Below are 19,763 nucleotides of genomic sequence, written 5' to 3'. Positions count from 1 at the left end.
AGACCGGCCAAGGGCGCACAGGCTTTTTGCAGATGCATTGCTGTTGTGAAGGCTCTTGCCGCTCCCCAGGATGAGCTGCTGAAAGTTCTCATTGTTTCTGAGCCAACCTTGAAAGCGTTAAAAGCACTATTTCTTAGATTTAGCTACTGCTGCCTCTTTGTCCTGTGGAGCGGCTAGAAGTCATGAGCCCCTGCCTGTGTGATTTTTTATTTACATCACTTTGCAGAGTCATGTTTTCTGTCTCCATCCTCAGGCCACCCGGTAAATAAGTGGTAAATATTACCACCCATGGTCTTGATTGCCACAACCACATGTCTGCTCAGGCTCTGAGTCAGAGCTATTCAGAGTGCATGTTAACATTATTAGGATTCAGATTAAACTTTGCTCAAAGTAAAATAAAATTAGTAACTTATGTCGGTGGATACATTGAGCTGCTGGTGACCCTTAGGGTCACTGGTGGTGCTTAAGATTCTGGGCGCTCCTGGAGGGGCCAGCATGAACTTGTGGCAGCCTTCATAGACACCTAAGCTAGGATGGGACACTCTGGTGGCCAGGCAAGATTAAGTAGTATAGCCACTGAGAATCATCTTTGAGGTTGGAGGAAGCATGTTCAAACTAGAGAAATAGAATCAAGCTTCAGAGGCCAAGGGGGGGCCACAAATAAGAAGAAAGTAAGCCAGGAATTCAGAATCCAGGAAGATATGAAAAATTTGAGAAGCAGAGTGCGCTGTGAATGGAGGTGGGGAGATCAGAATGGAGGCTGTGAGCAAATCAGGGTTTATGCTGCGTGATGGTGGCGTGGGCTGCTGGCTTAAAGAGCTGCAAGACCCCAAATTCTATAGTTTTGTGATTAATTTTATTGAGACTGTTTTAAATATTTTTATGATGCCAACGGGAAGACCTGATCTTTATTTTCATTACCTACTTGACATAATCAACTTTTGCTAATAAAAAGGAGTCACGAGAAAAGAAAAGAAAATTGGACATAGCATAAGTTATGTCTGTCTGGAGTCCATGAAGCGTGCCCATACAACAGATAATGAGCTTGGCCTCCTTACTTGGCTCATGGAAGCAGAAGAGGAATGTCGGGAGAGGGCCATGTGGCCACAGGCTGCGGCCAGAAAGCTGTACTTGCAGATAACTGACTCTCTGGGTACAAACAGAGGTTGGGGAAGAGCACATTTTGTATGGATACAAAAGCGAGAGTCTTAACTGAAGACAAATATCTGAAACCAAATATAGAGGACCTTAAAAATGTGAAAGATGTTAAGAAGCATGACCAGTTCATAAAATGACCCCAGAACAAAGCAGGGCTATGTCGAGAAATGCTCATGGGTCTGGAGTTCTTCCCTGGGGGCCGTCTCTTGCCAACTTCTGTCAGACCCAGTGTGGCAAGACCCATGTTTCCCAGTGGCTTTTGTCTATTTCTTAAAACCAAGCCTGACATCCAGAGACTGAGGAAGTACCATCATAAGGATATTCTTATAAAGTTAAACCAGGGGCACCTGGGTGGCTCAGTTGGTTAAACATCTGCCTTTGGCTCAGGTCATGATCCCAGAGTCCTGGGATTAAGTTCCCTATGGGGCTCCCCACCCAGCAGGGAGCCTACTTCTCCCTCTCCCATTCACCCTGGTTATGTTCTCTCTCTCTGTCAAATAAATAAATAAAATCTTTAAAAAAAATTAAAAAAAATAAAGATAACCCAAATCCAGAATGTAATCCCAAAGGAGTCAATGGAGGGTTTTGAAGAATACCTGCCTCATTATAATAAATACAGCTAAGTAGATACTCACCAAAGAAGACTACTTGCATGGAGACATGTCCCCAGTTATATCAGAAAATCCTAGTTTGTTTGTTTTTTTAAAAAGTTTTATTATTTAATAAACATACCTCATATGTCACATGATATTTCTTAGCAATGACTTCTCTTTGTAACTGTTCTTGGGTTGGCTTTTCATTGGAATAGCTGCCACTCTGTGCATTTACATCACCACACTGGAAGAAGAAGGAGACCTTGATAAGATAGAGGGAAAGAAATTCTGGGCTAATATTTTCTCCCAGTATTTCTCTCCCTCAATTAATTTCAGATAACAGCAGACCAATCACCCTAAAAATCTCTAATAGAGATTGTCCAGTCAGTACTTATTTCTTACTTAGAAGTGCCAACCACTTCTAAGATGGAGTAAGGTACAACAATTCCTACGTTCATGGAGCACGTTTCAAGGGAGGAGAGGCAAGTGCTTGATAAAATGTCTATTTAGCAACTAGAATTGTCATGATATTCTCAGTAGGGAAAGAAACACATGACTTCTTCTTTTGGCTCCTGAAACATTTCTCTGGGCATCTAAGTAGTTAATATGTTCTTAACTGATGATCAACATGGACATAAGGAAGAAATCATGTACTGCTTTAAAAACATAGCTATGAATAACTTGCTAATATTAAATGGATTAATTGCTACTCTTACTATCCATATGAGAAGTATTTAATACCAATATTAACATCAGGACGCCTGAGTGGCACAGGCAGTTAAAGCAGTTGAAGCATCTGATTCTTGGTTTCTGCTCAAGTTGTGATCTCAGGGCCATGGGATTGAGCCCCGTGTTTGGTTCTATGCTCGGCGCAGTCTGCTTAAAATTCTATCTACATCTCCCGCTGCCCCTCCCCCCCCCAATAAATAAGTAAATCTATAAAGAAAATACCAATATTAGTGTATAGGTAAATGAAGCTAAGAGGCTCCCACTTTATCACAATTATGAAGACATTGCCTTCCTCTACTTTATTTGAAAATACATGTGAAGATGCAAAAAAAAAAAAAAAAAAAAGCATAAACCCATGCTGACTTTGAAATTTTACATGTCATTGAACTAGTGACACTAGAATTGACAGTCTCAGAGAGAATCTGGGAAGATTTTCCAGAATCTAAAAGACTAACTGGAATTTGCTGAATAAATCTATGACATATGAACAAAGTGAACCTCTAGCCTTGCAGAATTCAGGCCTTTCCACCTTTTTGCTCCTTAGCTGAATAATGCAAGGTCTCTTTAAGCCTAAGAACAGGACAGTCTTCCCTCTATTCTGCTGCCAGTGGTTTTAGGGTGTTTTGGTTTTTTGGAAGCAGCTAGTGAGTTTAACTTTCCAGAACTCTCCCACAACCCAGACCTTATCTTCCCTTACAGTTCAGTCCATCAGAAAACTGCCAACCCAAGAAGCCAACTGGGCATGAAGTCTGATTTGGGATGACTGGTGATGTGCTACATTCTGAGGATCCTGAATAAAACTCTGTTATTAAGAGATAAATAGGAAATACTGTGAATTTGGAGGAGGGGTATAGGTGCATGTGTCTGCTGTAAGTTCTGGGGTTAGAAAACTGGGCAGTGGTGAGGCCACCAAAGTGACCCAAAATAAAAACTGCTGGACTTTGGGAACTGCCAGCTAGCTATAGATCTGAAGAGACCCATCCAAATTGCAGTGAGTGGGGCAGAGAGTAAATCATGTGTATGGTCTGCTGGGAAACACTGAATATGTATAGCTCTTTAGTTAGAATGAATAAAAAAGTAATAAAGTGAGTCCATTAGGAAAAACGGGTTGCATACAAAGCAAAAAGAGTGCCATTGGAATACTTAGGGAAAGGCTTCTCAAAGAATTATTTACTACTGAAACCGAAAGAAAATATTAAAACCTCTTTGGCATATTCAGTAGGCTTTTTGTTTTGTTTTGTTTTGTTTTGCTTTGCTTTGTTTTGTTTTGTTTTTTGAAGGGAACATCTCTGAAATAGGACAGAAACTTGGAGGAAAAATGAGCTCAGATGGAAAGGCAGTGGAATGGGAAGAAAAAGGAAACGATAAGGCAATTAAAAATACACTAGCAGAATTAAAACATACATTGAAGGCAATGAAAAACCATTTTTATGGGAGAAAATAAGATCAGAGCTATCATACATAGCATATATTTTACATTTATTAGAAAAACATTTTGAGGATAGAGACTACCTGTGGCCTGTTCACTTTTTCAATTTCAACAGCGTTTAGGTCAAAGACCGGCCTCAAATAATTGCTTTATGGCTAAGCAATATGTTTCCGTCTTTATTTGTCAAGGGAGGAATGAACCGTGATCTGCTCAAGGTCACAATGCCAAGAAATGAGGAGCTTAAATAAAAATGTGAATCCTGACCTCCAGTATGCACACCCCCACAAGGCTGCCTTAACTCACTCCTCCAGATCTCACTCCATGCGCTGAGGACTGTAAGACAGGAGTCCTAACAGCCATCTCATGCATGGTGTAGTACCCAAGCACACTTCACAGCCTAATCCTCGCTCCCCTGAAAACCAGACTTCTCACTCTTTCTGCCATGTTTGTCCCTACCCTGGCCCTTGGATTTAAGCTCTGAGCTCGCTCTCCTCAGTAGTGGTTCTTATTTCCTTCCACCCTCACTGACTCAGATAACAAAGTAATCACCACTCCTGGTTTGACCTCGCTCTAAACCCTTCTGCTTTAGGGGTGCCTGCCCTCAGAAGTAGGAACAGGGCATCACCCAGGAATCTTTCCATGATGCATGAGAGCATCATCTTCTGTTCTGGTGACACTTGGCTCCTTTCCATGTACCTTGCTGCTTCACTCTCCTTTGGTGATGCAGTATTGACCTGTGGCTCTGGGCTAGAAAGAGGTGGAGATTAGGGGGTGGGCAACTTAATAGGACGCCTGGACCAAGTAGCCACCTACGTAAATAGTTCTCCTTTCCGCTTTATGAATTAGGTAAGGGCCGTGCACGTGATGTGTAAAGGAAGCAGAAGCTCAGGTCATAGTAATCAGCATCAAAACATTTAACACTGGTGACTCTAGGTTCTTTAAAAGCAAAAACAAAAGAAAAAATGCTTACTCTTTTATTTTATTTTATTTTATTATAAACAGAAGCATGGCATGGTCACGCATAAAGAAGGATAAAGCCAAATACTCACCAAGAACGGTTGCCTGTTGCAGATACTTTTTTGGTGATTGTTTTTATTTGGAACGATTGGTTGAATAGTTTTTACTACTGTGAAACATTGAAGAGAGCCGGGGTTTGAAGTCAGACTTGTATTTGCATCCTGCCCTGAAGACGAGTGACCTCTGAGGTTAGAGCTGTGAGGTCAGTCTGCTCATTCGCAAGCAGAACCAGCACAGGATTCCTTGCAGGGTCATTGTCAGATCAAATGGGGAGACTGTCACATCGTAGACAGACAAACAACAGCAAATACTTTTGAGCCTGTAGCTTCTGCTTAGTGGCCCTTGTTTGCTTGTTGGAAGATGACTAGGATTCTAAGTGAGAATTCTCAGTCTGAACGCTGAGCAGCCAGTCCTGAGCCATCCGCCTTAGTCCGAGGACCAGCTGGACTCGCCAGCCGTGGAGGTCATCAGCCATGAACAACCAGCTGGTGAAGCTAAACAATCACTTGGTCCATCATAAACCACGTTTCATACAGGTACGGAGCTTATAGTCTTTCTCTGGAAGTCCTTGGCCCTCAAGTCTTTCAACACAACAGGAAACCCAAATTTGATGTACCCTACATTTTTTAAATTTTTTATTTAAATTCAATTTGCTAACATATAGTATAACACCCAGTGCTCATCCCCATCAAGTGTTGATGTGCAGAACAGCCAGTGTGGTAGGAATTTTGAAAGAGTTCTGGCCTTCTTGTATATATGACCAGTTTCTATTCTCGAATTAATACCACCTCTTTGTTCTTGAAATATCCAAGAAATAAATTAATCGAATTTAATCACAGGTGCAGGTGACCTCAGGCATATCGGGCCATGAAAACACCATGTTCACCAGTGGTTGAAATGTGTTTTCTCTGCTTCATATTGCAAGCACAGTGCTACCCAGAACAGAAAGTTATTTTCTGGTTCTTTGAAGAGCTGTGATTTCTAACATAAGGCCATATGCTGCTCAAACTGCTGGGGAGGTTGAGTGCTGCTCCAACGGCTCTTCAAAGCAAGCACAGAGCAAGTGTGCATATGAAAAACTAGGAGGGAGTCAGGAAAGAAGCATTACAAGATCTTAGCCAGTTCCCAGAGGACTGAACCCCAGCTAGAGATGGGCATTACTAAACAGAGTCAGATGTCGATGGAGTCGGCAACTCAGATGAGTATTTGCAAGAGCTCAGTAGAAGGTTGCCAACATATAGTATAACACCCAGTGCTCATCCCATCAAGTGTTGATGTACAAAACAGCCAGTGTGGTAGGAATTTTGTATCTCAGTGGCTTCCTCTGATGGAGAGATGGATGACATAGCTGGAAGCTCATGAGCTAAATCAAGCAGCTTTTGACTAATAAATTTATCAGGCTTGTGAAGACTCTTTGACACCAGTTTGTTGATGATTTTGTTAAAACTTAATGCTGTTTCATTTCACTGTTTTTCACATATTATTTTTGCCTATGACAAATTGAGACCTATAGCAAAGTTTAGCATCCTAAGTATCATTTAGCTGGTTTTCCCATAATGTGTTTTCTTATTGAAGCAACTAATTTAGAAGCTGGTATTTTATTTCGTAATAGGCATCATTTTTTTTTTTTCTGGAACTGCATTGTGTCAGGCACCATGATAGATGCTTTACATGCCTCTTCACTAACTTTTTCAGTAATCCTGCCTTGACAATGTTGTTGTTCCATTTAAAAGGGTGAAGAAACTAAGGCTCTGAGAGTCAAAGTTATTTGCCCAGAGGGGGAATAAACAGAAGTATTAGAACCTAGTCAGTTCAAACTGAGGTTACTGACATCCTTTGGGAAGAAAAAAAAATTTTTAAGAAAAAATGGGTTTTTGTGTTTTCATGCTCCAATTCTGTTTCAGTATGTCTACCATATTTTCCCCTCATTTTACTGACTTTTTAAATTATTTCAGATTCAGACTTTATTTTCTTAGTGCTTTCTATCTTCCCTAAATATACCAATCAACAAGTAAAACCCAGAGGAGACGGCAGGAGGAATATGGATTATAAACAGGAGTCCTTCCCAAGGTAGTAAGGCATGATAAAAGACTGAAGAATGAATCAGGTAGAAATCTGCTGGGAGGACGCAACAGATAAATAATGGGAAAGATCTAAGGCTGGGGGACCAAAGATGGGATCCAAGTTTGTGTAAATCAAGACGGTTGGATGACGCCAACGAGGGGCCAGTACAGTTGACCAGAGCAGCTTTGGGATACTGGAACACGGAGTATATTAAAATGACTTAGAATTAGAGCATCAGAAGAGGAACAAGGATGAGAAGTGACTATTACATCTGGGGAATAGCAAATGACTAGCTTATCATGTGCGGTTCACCAATAGAATAAAGTCATGAGGGAGAATGTCAGTCTACTCATCATGAGTTTCTTGATTGTCTGTTGCTGCTTTAATAAATTACCACAAACTGAGAGGCTTAAATTTATTATCTCACAGTTCTGCAGGTCAGAAGCCCAGGCTGGCTCAGCTGGCTTCTCTGCTTCGGTTTTTGTTAGACCAGAACAAGGGCTCTTATCTGGAGACTCTAGGAATAATCTACCAAATCCATTCAAATTTTTGGCCAAATTGAGCTCCATGCAGTTGTAGGACTGAGGTCCCTATTCCCTGGCTAGTTGTTAGGCAGGGGTCCTCTGCTCCTGGAGGCCACCTGCATTTCATGACTCAGTGCGCCACCACCACCCCCCCCTTCTTCCATCTTCGAAGCCACCAATGGCAGACCATGTTCTTCTTATGCCTTGAATCTCTCTGGTTTCCATTTCTGCATTTCTCCTGCCTTATACTGGATTGCTTGATTGACTTTTCTGCCTTCTGCTGCTGCTTTTAAGGGCTCATGTGATTACACTGGGTATCTATTGGATAATCGATGATAATCTCTATATTTTAAGGTCACCTGGCTAGGAACTGGTTCCATCTGCAAAGTCCTTTTACAGCAATGCCTAGATTGGTATTTGATTGAGTAACTGGGGGACAGGAATCTTGAGGGAACATCTTTAGAGTTCATTCACCACACTGTGTTCACACATTTATCTGCATTTCCCAAATCTGGGTGAGTTTTAGGCAATGCCAAGTGTCAGCCTTGATTTCTGGTACTTCCTGAAACCTCGGGGAAATTTGTTCCCTTTCTCTTCCAGGCTGCTGATTACTTCAGACCTGTTCTTCAATCTCTGTCCTCTCTCCAGAGGTTTTCTATAGGTTGTTCTCTGATCCTCCTCATTTCCTTGCTGTCTGTCCATCAGCTCTGCCTGCATTATTGACTGAGCAAACAGTATTTTTGCTGTTCCTTTGTGTTCTGGAAAGCTTTCAACCAATTCCCTTAAGCATTGGATACCCCATCAAGCTCTCTCTGATGGGCCTAGAAAGTCTCAGTGCTGGGGATCTTGTTTTTTTTATCTTTTGTGATCTTTAGAGACCCCTTGAGATTTTTTTTCTCTAAGCTTTTTTTTTTTTTCTTACTAACAAATATAACTAATTCCTTTAACAGCTAAGGAGGAAAAAAATAGCTGAGTTACTACTACATTTAAAAAATTAATTTCAACTATTTTAGGACCTATCAACCTGTGATCCATAATGCCAAGGTTAAGGACAAGTATTTCCACAATTTATTGTGTGTTAGGACCTTGCTTAAATGCAAATTGCTGGACCTACAACAAAGATCCAATACATTTGGAGTTGGAGCTCAGGAAATCTGCATTCAGCTAGGATCCCAGGAATAGACTAGAGACATGCCCAAGCTCTCACAGCTACTGAGTGGCAGCCAGATTTAAGGTGAAGTCTAGGGTAAAATCATCTGTCTTTCCTATTTACAGAGTGAATGAGAGTGTGTAGGTTGATAAGAACTAAGGCTTCTCTAAGGAGTGCTTGCAAGTGAGACACCTTCTCCCTGCCCCCCGCTGCTTCCTATTCCTGAGGCATTCATCATTTTGCTTTACCACAGTCTTGTTGTTCTTATATTTGACATTGTGATCCTGACACTGATGGTCAACATACATTCTGCCCTGTTTTCCTGCTGTGTGTGTGTGTATGTATGTGTGTGTGTTTGTGTGTGTGTGTGTATATATATACAGTATATATATATATATATTCAGTGTCCCTTGTTAATACCCTGGGGGTACCCATACCATGTTGGAGACACTTAATTCCCATATTCCAATTAATGAATGGAATTGAACCCTTTATGCATTTAAGAGAAGGAGAATGAACATTTATTAAGGGAAAGGAAAGGAAAATCAACATGAATTGCCACCTATGCTCATATAGTTGCCACTCACTATAAGGGTTTAGCTCTTATAGACTCGGTATAGCTTCCTAAAAAAGTAAAACATTTTGCAAATTGTATTTAATATTTACAGAAATTCCTTGAGGCATCATTATTCCTATTTCATAAATGAAAAAAATTGAGGCTGAAACAAGTCCATAAAACTCATACCATCGTGCAGCCAGTTGTTGGAAGAATGTCAAAATCTGAACTTCAGTGTCTTCCTCCATAGCTTGTCATCTTACCATTCCCCTACACTTCTCTTCCAAGCTCAAAAAACCTAAGATTTACATAAGCATTTTATATCGAGGATGTTGAAGTTATCAATTGTAGTTTGCGTTTCTGTGACCACCATATCCACCACATCTCTAAATATCAATTATAAGTGTTTTCTCTTATAGTTATCCCCGTTACACAATAGCAAAATATATAAAATATGCTTACCAGTGCAACTCTCCCATGGGGTTTCCCCCCACATTTCACTGTCTTGCCCAAACATTCAAACTAGGTACTTGCACATCTTCTGTAGACACACTGCTTCCACTTATGCTTTCTTCCCACTTCCTCTTATTGATGGAACCATTCAACCCTCACACGGTATCTGCTCCTCTGTCACATCCTGACCTTCTCACTGGTTACAAAGCTGCACGTCCTCCAGGACATCCCTGGCATTCCAGGGATATTGCTGCCACTTCCCTACCAAGATGGCTCCCCAAGGGGTCTCTATAGCCTCCTGAGTGGTCCATATGGCAGGCACTCCTTAGAAAATTGTATCTTGGGCTGACAGCCATTTGACTTTTGCCAAGGCAGGGCTGAGATCCCTAGCATTTGAGAGAAAAGTCAAATGGAATTAATGATTATCTGCCCTTCCAGAATCTTCATCTCTGTATTAGATGAGATGTCAAGCAAGCAGGACCCCAGACCATAGTAATTTCACATTTTAGAGAGGAATGTCTTTCACTGAGTCACATTTCAACTCCATGGCCCTGGTGTTAGTGGTGAAGAGATGTTGGAGTTGGCTATGGGAGAGTGGTGCTTGGTTAATCCTTTTTGCTGCTGAGTACGTTCTTGCCTAGAATGTTTTCTTCTATGAATGATAGGTATGTTCTATTCACCAGAAAAAGAAAAGCTATGTCACACATCCTATGTCCATTTTGTCAGAACTACTAGCAAGTTCAGGAGTTGAATTTAATGCTCATTTACATGATCTCATTCTCAGTTTCTGGAGAAAAGTAACCATCTTCTCTTTTCTGTGATTTCTGAGCTCTAGAGGCACTAGAAATTTAGAGAAGAGGCCATGAATTTTGTTTTTTTTTTTTTGCTTGAATACCAATAACTTGGGGGAAGTTCTCAGGAATATTTATTGAGGGTTATGATAATGAAATTTGGTGATATTACATCCCTTCTGTCTTATGGGTTCTTACTAATTGAGAAGGATATCAGAACAAGTTTTGTCATCAATGTTATACAGAGCACTGGGGCTCGTCAATTAATAGGAGAATGCATCCCGTATACAAAGTCAAATTTCTTCCCAAGTCCATCAATTTATCCAAATCTGGTCTTCAGGACCTACCTATAGGAAGATGGGAGTCTGCTAAGCAGACACATACCAGTCACACAAAGGATCGTAGCTTGAGTCACATCACAGTCATGACCAGAGAGAGGAGCCAGAGGTAACCTGCCTCCTGGACTGGCTCTGGAAGAAGGTCTAGACCTTGGCCCACTTAGCTTTCTTAGTAGATAAGCAGCAGAGATGCTGTTGAGGCCAGGTGAGTACAGAAGAGAGAGACCATTCATGATTAGTCATTTACCCAGGATGATTGTATCCCATGCTGCTGGTCGATCACACAAGACATTCGGATGAAGAGGCATACGACAAGGCTGAGATCCTGTCCACCCTGCTCCTTTTTATAGTTCATTCTCCCAGATGGGATGCCTTTTGCATTAGTCTGCCTGGAGGGAGTACTTTTACCTAATTCATACGAAGTTTCTATATGAGCTACAGGGACACTCCTTTTACACCAATCTCATATAAGCCACCTTGATGAGGAAAGCTAACTGTAGAAGGGAGTGGGATTGGAAGCCTGGAACTAGAAGTGATCTTCCAGTGTTCTCTCTTGGGGTATGGAGCAAATGACCTTCCCCTCTATAAATATATGAAGAACCAAGGTTGTAGACATTATCCTCCCATAATCATGGAATTAGACACAAAAGGCTAGGAGGTTAGGAAAGACAGTGGTATACAAAAGGAAAAAGGAGCGTTGTCACTAATTCACACACTTAACAAACAGTAACTTAGTGCCTACTATGTGCCCAACATGGTGCTAGACATTGCCGATACTGTGTGAGTATCACGGATCGTCTGTCAGAACCACTAGGTTCTGGTTTCCATTCTATGTTTTCCCTGGGGCACATTATTTCCTTACACACATTGTGAACTTCTATAATGTCAACAGTGTTCATGTTCTCCCTCACTTCCAGTGTTTTTACTGTATGTGTAGGTCTCTGGGGAACTTTACAAGGGATGTTCCTTCACAGGGTTATTGGCTTGGGAAGATACGTACCCAGAATTCCCCTCCGGTCCCTCATTCAAACCTTCCATGTCCCCATGTGTTAAAATCAAACACATAGTTCTCATCTGGTTATCCAGTTATTTACCAAGAGAAGCTATCAGCAGGTAGCCCTACTGAGGCCAGGAATCCCTGCATCAGCAGACTTCCATGAGTAATCAGAAGCACTGGAGCAAAGGATACTAAGTGAGGAAGGGTTTGTACAGATGTTGTGAGAAGTAAGCAGGGGCGAGCCCAAGAAGAGGCTCGAAAAACAGCACAGGCATTTCTGTCTCAAGATGAGGGCAACAGAGAATTTTTAACAGAGTCCTGGGATCAGATTTGCACATGAGAACAATTACTAGCTCCATGGTGGAGAGGAGCACCATTAGAAAAGGGGCTCTTTCAGCACACGAGGACCTAACAGTGGCCTGGATTGAGGAAGTGAGTGACAAGATGAAGAGAAGGGATGGATTCACAACAGATTTGGGGGAGCTAATGGACAAAATTTGGAGACTGTGTAAATGGGAAGAAGGGAAAAGTTGAGGAAGAGCGCTGACGGGTCTCTGGTCTGGGCAACGGAGTGGTGTCTGTGCCCTGCAATAAGCCAACACGCCCCTTCGTCATGGCTCAGGGTGCAGTCTGGAGAGGGTAATGAAATGGGACCAAAGAGACGAAGGGAAAGAACCTGGGGAGACCCCTCAGCTCCCCTCTTTTAATGCAGGCTGCGTGTCACCACCTCATTGCACTCAGGATCATACCCCTGTAGTCTCTGAGTAAACATATATTAATAGAAATTGTAATGTGAAAATACAAAGTAAACTCTGGTATGGATGCTCACAAAAGTCGGAGTAGGTTTGAAGAACCCAGCAGCTCTTCACCCTCTAGAAATGCCCCAAGAGGAGACATTAACAGATGGGAGATGTGAGGGAAGGACTGTGAACAGGTCTTGAAGGCATCCAAATTCAGCATCCTGTTCAGTTCTGGAATCTCTCAGAAATTGACATACTCCATAGAAGCATGTGGTTCCGATTGACTTTAATGGGATTCCCTTGCAAACCACAGATTGTAAATTATCCCCTAGTAGGTATAACATTTATAGGAGACATATTATTTTACCCTGAGTACCCCCTGGATGCTGTTACACTGAATTCTGACAACAGCAAAACTCTGAATAAGATCATCTTTTACTAGAAGCCGCTGCTCCGTGTTGATTCCTGTAAGCCAAAGAAAATGAGTGTTTGTAATAAAAGAACATTTTTTTAGAGATGAAGAAAGGCATTTAATGCCATGGTAAGGAGTATCAAACACCATCTCTGTATAGTATTTGTTTTGCTTTGTCTTGTTTTGTTTGTTTAATACAAGGCAGGGCACTTTCTCTTGGAGAAGAAATGATAGTTTTTCCCAGGTCTGGAGATTAAACAATTTGGTAGTCATTTCACGTTCAGCTCACAAAAAGGGGATTTGCATATGAACTTGTTTGGGCAAGAAAACACATCTGAACGTGTTTCATGGGAACTATCTCTATCCATGGCAGCTCCTTTTGGCCATCTCTTTCTTTTCTTTTCTTCATCCCTACAGGTCACCGGGTTGAAACTGTCTCAGGACCTCGATGATCTTGCCATTCTCTACCTGGCCACAGTTCAAGCCATTGCTGTAAGACACTTTAATGCCATTTTTTAAAGAGACTTAGGGCTATCAATAAACGTTAGGCCACATGTTCCTCCAAGATACATCATGCGCTTTTGTGACAGAGATTGTTAATTAAAAGGGAGCTTGCCAGCAAGAGATGCGTGTCTTTTCGGAAGGAAATCTTGAAGAAGGTCTTCACCTGCTTTACTAATCACCTCGTGTAGCTGAAAAGCTGAAAGGAGTTCGGGTCTTTGAACATCATACTTGTCATTTAATTTGTCTTCCAAGTTCAATTAAGTAGAAGCAGATGCCATTTATACTTGCATTAAGAAAAGCTGATGTTAAGAATGTGCAAACTTATAAAACATACGATATTGTTCACTTCGCAAAAGGATTCATTATAGGGTTCCTTTAAATAGTAAGCATCCTTAGTGTTTGTTTTTAGATAATTAGCTGCTTCAATGAGAGGTTTGGATGATTAGGGAGAGAAGGAGGGGAGAATTTAAAGCATTAGGAACTCCTACACTGCAGATCAATCCAAAATAAAAACAAAATCCTGGAAGCTTAACCATCGCCATCTAAGGAATCTTATTCTCCAGAGGTGACCCAGAAATGGGCTACAGAAGATTGTATCTGCGTATGTTAGGAAGTTTTGGAGGAGTGGGTCCTAGCTTTCCAGGCTTTAGAACTGGGAGGAATCCCAAAATTACAGTTAATTAAGTGAAACTTAGTCACTCTGGTAAGAGAATGTGGACCAACCGAAAGGAAAAATCAGTTCACTAAATTCTGATTCAAGATTTATTTTTCAGAGACGCAGAAAGTTTTTATGATAATGGTATGTGGACATGTTCATATGCCATTGTTTTTTTTTTTTTTTTCATATGCCATTGTTATTTTGTTTCTCCATATACCACTTCCATAATCTTACTCCTTCAAATAATAGAACTACATACATTTTTCGTATACCCATATCACTAAGAGAGGTGCTTTTCTTATGTTCACTTTTGTCAGGTGCCATGTAGATATGATAAGAGAGCAGAGCTTCCCAACCACTAAGGGAAAGTATGGTCTTACATAGAATAGGCCAACTTGGTTAGATCAAACAGTCCTTGTAGTTTTTTTTTTTTTTGACTTTTTTTTTTTTTTCATTTATTTATGATAGTCAGAGAGAGAGAGAGAGGCAGAGACATAGGCAGAGGGAGAAGCAGGCTCCATGCACTGGGAGCCTGACGTGGGATTCGATCCCGGGTCTCCAGGATCACGCCCTGGGCCAAAGGCAGGCGCTAAACCGCTGCGCCACCCAGGGATCCCAGTCCTTGTAGTTTACATACCAGTTTGACTCTATCTTCCTGAAGCAACTGTCATCAATTTAACAGCTTGGCCAGTTCAGTGAAATCAATCAGCCAGCATTATTTATCGGAGCTTTGTCAAAAACAGATCATTCTGACATCTCTCACGATGGAGGGAGTGAATAGTAAAAATGAATATGGAGGAGAATAATGTGCATCAGTAGTAAAGACAATTCCTTAGTGATCCTGTTTTATAGTAATAATGGTGACACTGATAAATAATATAGTTTTGGGATATTATGTGCTAGGCACTGTGCTAAATATTTACAAATATTACATGACTTAACCTAATATGAGTTAGATGTTAGCATCCCCCTTCCACACATTAGAAACCTACACCTTGGCAAGGTTCATTAACCTGCTCAACTTCATATAGCTAGTAAGTGACAGAGCTAGGATTGGAAGCCATGGCTTTCTGAAATAAAAGTAGACGTATGAAGCATTGAGGAACTTTCCTTTTCGAATTGCCAGTGCTATTGTGTGAAACGCCTTAGAGTGGAATGAAATGGATGCATCGAAATAGAAAATCGGAGCTATGCGATGCTCATCCTCTGAGTACAGTTAAGAGGCAGAACTTTCGTTGACATTCACTTGCTGTGCCAGGCACCAGAGTACCTACCCACCGTGGCTTAGGGGAGTCACCCTGTAAGTAGGAGGGATTGTCCTTATTATCCAGTCAGAGGGAAAACCACCTTGCAAGGTCAGATAGCTAGTGTGTGGTAGAGTCAGACCTTGAGCCTGTCTGAGAACTGCCTTTCTCACTCTCAATCTTCTGCTCTTCCACTCCACCAACCTGCATTTTTCTTCAAAATGTTTGTAAAAGCTATATGGACGAAATAAGCTTTCAGGCATTTCCAAGACCAGTTGTTATTTTACACATCTCAGCAAACACTGTTATTTGGGCCGGGATTGCCTCACAGAGGCCCCATTCCTGGTAAGAACATTGCAGCAGGAGCCCAAAAAAATATAAATGAGGTTAAACGGAACACGGGCTGGGTGGAGCCAAGCTCCATGTTCCCAAATACCACCACTTGGAAAATCAATCTTGTATTTAATGGGTTGTACATGTATTAAAAGCTGTCATATTTGTTCTGTCCATTGTCTTAATGACCTTTATAATACCATGGAGGGAAGGAAATTTAAGACCCATCTTTCGACAAGGCTTTATTGTGGGGTCAGTTGAGTTGTGAGGAGTTCAACTTGTTTTGCAAAGGTACGAGGGTATGCTGATATTTGAGGCAGAAATGTGCATTTTAATGAAGTAGCCTGATCACAGATATTTTCCCATGATGTTTAACTTGAAAAACATTTTTTTTTTTGTTTCATTGGCTCTGAATATTGCCCTAGCATCTACTCGTTATGAATAGGTTAAAGTTAAACAAATTGCTCTCTATAGGGATATCTGTGGTTGGTATTTTGCAGAAATAGAATGAAAGAGATATTGTAATGAAGTTAACTTGGGACTGTGCGAAACTCTCCACGAAGTAAAATTCTCTCTCGATCACACTTAATTGAAAGACTTGTCAAACAACCAGTTTATCCATAGCCTGTTCATCTGTAGTTTCCTTTCAGAATAGACCCTTAAAAAGTACTATTTGCATTTGAAGTCTCTCGATTTGCATTAGGTTCTGTACATTCCCAGTGGAAGAGCCCAATTTTAATTTAAATTTCTCTGTGAAAACATTTTTTCCAGAAAGGTGAGCACAAAATCATTTTAGCACAAAGCCCTGTGGCAGGGCATTTAAGGAGGGTGGAACGTTTCACAGAGTGGAGCCTAGGACACCCGAAAGGGAATGCCCTGCCAACCCTAGTGGGAAATTCCAGCCAACAATGCCACATGGGGGGCAGGCAGGCTGTCACAGCCCCTCCCAAGGGAGTGCCTCTTGTTCTGATACTTTTTTGCCTTTTCCCAAGGGAATGTGCTTTGTGTTACTCTCCACTCTGGCCTGCTAATCACGTGAGCCGCAGGTCTGTGGTTTTAGAAGTATCAGAAATCCCAATTTTGCATGGTGTTTCCATGCATTTGAGGGGGTGGTGCGTGCAGCTGTCCCCCGCCCCCTTCCCCATGCAGACTGCACTGCCTCAGGCAAATCCCATAATTCCTACATGGGGATAACAAGGTGCAATTTTTGAGTTTGTCCACAGATTAGAAATGACATCAAAGTGCATAGCAGAGTGCCTAGAATACAGCTAATAACCAGAATAACGCTCATTTCCACACCCCTTCCATGTACTCAGCACTCTTGTGTGCGTTGTACATACACTGTCTACAGCAGCAACCGTGCAAGGTAGGTATTAATAGTTCATCAAATCTAAGAGCACATTAAGACTATTTTTGCATGTTAACATTTCTGACAATTCAGAGTGTTCAAACACAGGAATATGGTATTACTGTTACTTTTCTTAAAATGAGGATTGAGTCTTAGAAAGATTTGATACAGGTTGGATTCAAGAAGTAGGTGAAATGTCTTATGCCATCCTGGATTTCTTGAATTCAAAAGCCATGCTCTTGGCTACTACAGACTCATCATGCTCTCGAGTAGACTAGGATGTCTGAGTCCACAGATGCGAATGATCCAGGTGGACGTAACGGCAATCTGTAGACCTCCCAAAATCATTTATAATACTATTTTTTAAGTGACTGTCTTCTGGAAAGGTCAGTAGGTTTTATCATATTCTCAAGAGGGTTCATGACCCCCAAAAAGCTTAAGAAAGAACATCTGGGGGTAATCAGCCACATGCAATAAGCAGGATCTGGCCTTATACGGTACAACATGTTTTAATTTTTTTTTAACACACTACATCTGTGGATTATTTTTGGAGGCCTAAGTTTTTACCTAATCCATATTCTTACCAGATTCACTAATAGCTGAAGGCCTCTGGGCTGGAACTGCTGTGCTTTTGCTCCCGAACTGCCCCTGTCTTTCATAATTTACTACACAACATTCAGGATTTCATGACCCATTGTCCCCAGAACACCTTCTAGCTACTCCCTCTCCAGAGGCACCCCCAGGTATGGGAGAGACAGCTCTCCAGACTGGTGGTCAAAAGAGGCTTCACTTGCCCTACATCCCATCCCCTGGGGTCAGTGGTCAGGGGGACGTCCTGACCGCTTCCCAACCTTCTCCTTTCACTTTGGTTAAGCTCTAATACAGCCTGCTCTCACACTAAACTACCTCCTCCCCTTCTCTACACCCTTGAGTACTGCCTTCCCAGCGACACCTTCATACTGTCACAGAATCTATGACATTGTCTCTCAACTTCTTTCCAGCCCCAACTCCGCCTCCTTCTTGGTGGCTGCCTCATCTGTGGCCTCCTGGATCCTTAGGACCTCCTTAGGTTCCCTGACCTTCTCTCCCTACTTCTTTAACGCACCCCCTCGAGCACACCTTGTACTGTGTCATCCCTCAGAGTCAGTCACTCTTCAAACATCTCAAGGGCTCTTTCTCCACAAAAACAAAACAAAACAAAACAACCATTCATCTCTCATTTCTCTCCAGAACCCCTTTCTCAACCATTGCCACGTGGCTGCCTCCTAAAGTCATGTCACAGTTCATCTTTTTGGTTTTAATCCTGACCCCCCAAAAAATTAGGACTCGTGAGCTTCTCAGTTTTGAACTTCCAAAGAAACTGATTTTTTTTTTAGCTGTTTACATATCCTAATTAAAACTAATGAATTGCACATTAACATTCACCACGGTGATCCTATGGTAGTGTCCTTTCTTCAAGCATCAATGATTTTTTTACTGAGTTTGGTAAAACTTAGCAAGACAAGGATGAGCATAGCACATTTAGGAAGATACCAGCACACAAGGTCTGAAATGAAAATACGGTGGAACCCTGAGCAATCCAGAGCATGTGACTTCCCTGCCATCTCAGACTGTGAAGGACTGACTGGAATGGACTCTGGCTCTAGAAGCATCCTTGGGGAACCACTACCTGGTTTCGGATGATAACAAAGGTCAGGTTGGCCCTTTGTCAGTCTGAAGTCTTACTCTTGCCTTCATGCAGTTAGAGCTCTCTTCCCACGTTTCTGCCGCTGATTTTATTGGTGCCCTTTCTCAAAGAAGAAACCGCTTTAGAAACCTCTTTAGTTCCTACAAAAAGAAGGGAGATGGACTCAGAGGCCACCAGCCAGTGCCTCCATCCCCAGCCCCCGCTAGAGGACCAGGGCCACAGTGGACATACCGCAGACATTTGCGTCGGTGAACTCTGTTAATATTAACTGTGTTAACATTGTCAGTTGTTTACTGATGGAAACCAATGGGATAGTAATTAAGAGAGGTTTGGAGTCAGACAGACCCAGGTTGGAATTAACTGTGATCAGAGGCAACCTCATCTCTCCAAGCCTCAGCTCTCTGAGCCTGTGTGCGTAAAGCTCTCGGTGTGGTGGCTGGTGCTGGGGAAACAGTAAACATCCCATAGCGTTTCCTTGTGCTCCTATACTGATGTTCTCTTCTGCTTTTCCCTTCAAGTTTGGGACCCGCCTCATTATAGAGGCCATGGAGGCAGCAGGGCACTCGATCAGTACTCTCTTCCTATGCGGAGGCCTGAGCAAGAACCCACTTTTTGTGCAGATGCATGCGGACATTACAGGTGAGTGTGGGGAGGAAGAGAGGAGGCTGTCGTGGGCGTGGCAGCCAATGTCCCTGGCTAACAGCTGGGCAGGGTTGGAAATAGGGTATACAGGTGATGTGCCAAGTTATTATGAATATTTAGGTTAAAAGGTTTTGTTTTTTTTTTCTTAAGATGACTGTGAAGTGTCTGTAGTCGTGATGGAGAAGGCGACTTCTCTGTGAATCCAACTATTGAGTGATCCTGGGAAATAAGATGAGAGAGACCAGCAAGGCTAGGTTGTAATTTAACCATTTATGAAACAATCCAACTACCTCTTCTGATGCCCGCCTGTGGGGAATATTGAAGAAAGAGGATTCCTGCCTCCAAAGATCTCTAAGTCTATTGAAAAGGACAAACAGATGTACAAATGTAGTGTGC

The 19,763-nt window shown here is 41.9% G+C and overlaps 1 protein-coding gene across 26 annotated transcripts in view; it reads left to right on the top strand.

Annotated features, from left to right (window-relative positions):
- Positions 1-19,763, top strand: part of FGGY (FGGY carbohydrate kinase domain containing) — a 420,837-nt gene that overhangs the window by 309,955 nt on the left and 91,119 nt on the right. For 24 of the 26 annotated variants that reach the window (XR_007410823.1, XM_025427818.3, XM_025427831.2 and 21 more), the window contains 2 exons: positions 13,369-13,443; positions 19,244-19,364. Coding sequence is in view for 25 of the 26 variants with exons in the window: in XM_025427818.3 (XP_025283603.1) it covers positions 13,369-13,443; positions 19,244-19,364 (196 nt within the window). In the remaining variant the exon portion in view is untranslated. The remainder of the gene's footprint in view (positions 1-13,368; positions 13,444-19,243; positions 19,365-19,763) is intronic. The other 2 variants (XM_049110372.1, XM_049110375.1) reach the window with 1 other exon arrangement.

This window comes from Canis lupus, chromosome 5, assembly GCF_003254725.2.
Source record: "Canis lupus dingo isolate Sandy chromosome 5, ASM325472v2, whole genome shotgun sequence".
Classification (NCBI taxonomy): domain Eukaryota; kingdom Metazoa; phylum Chordata; class Mammalia; order Carnivora; family Canidae; genus Canis; species Canis lupus.
The sequence above is the reverse complement of the archived record's forward strand: the minus strand, read 5'-3'. Positions and strand labels throughout refer to the sequence as shown.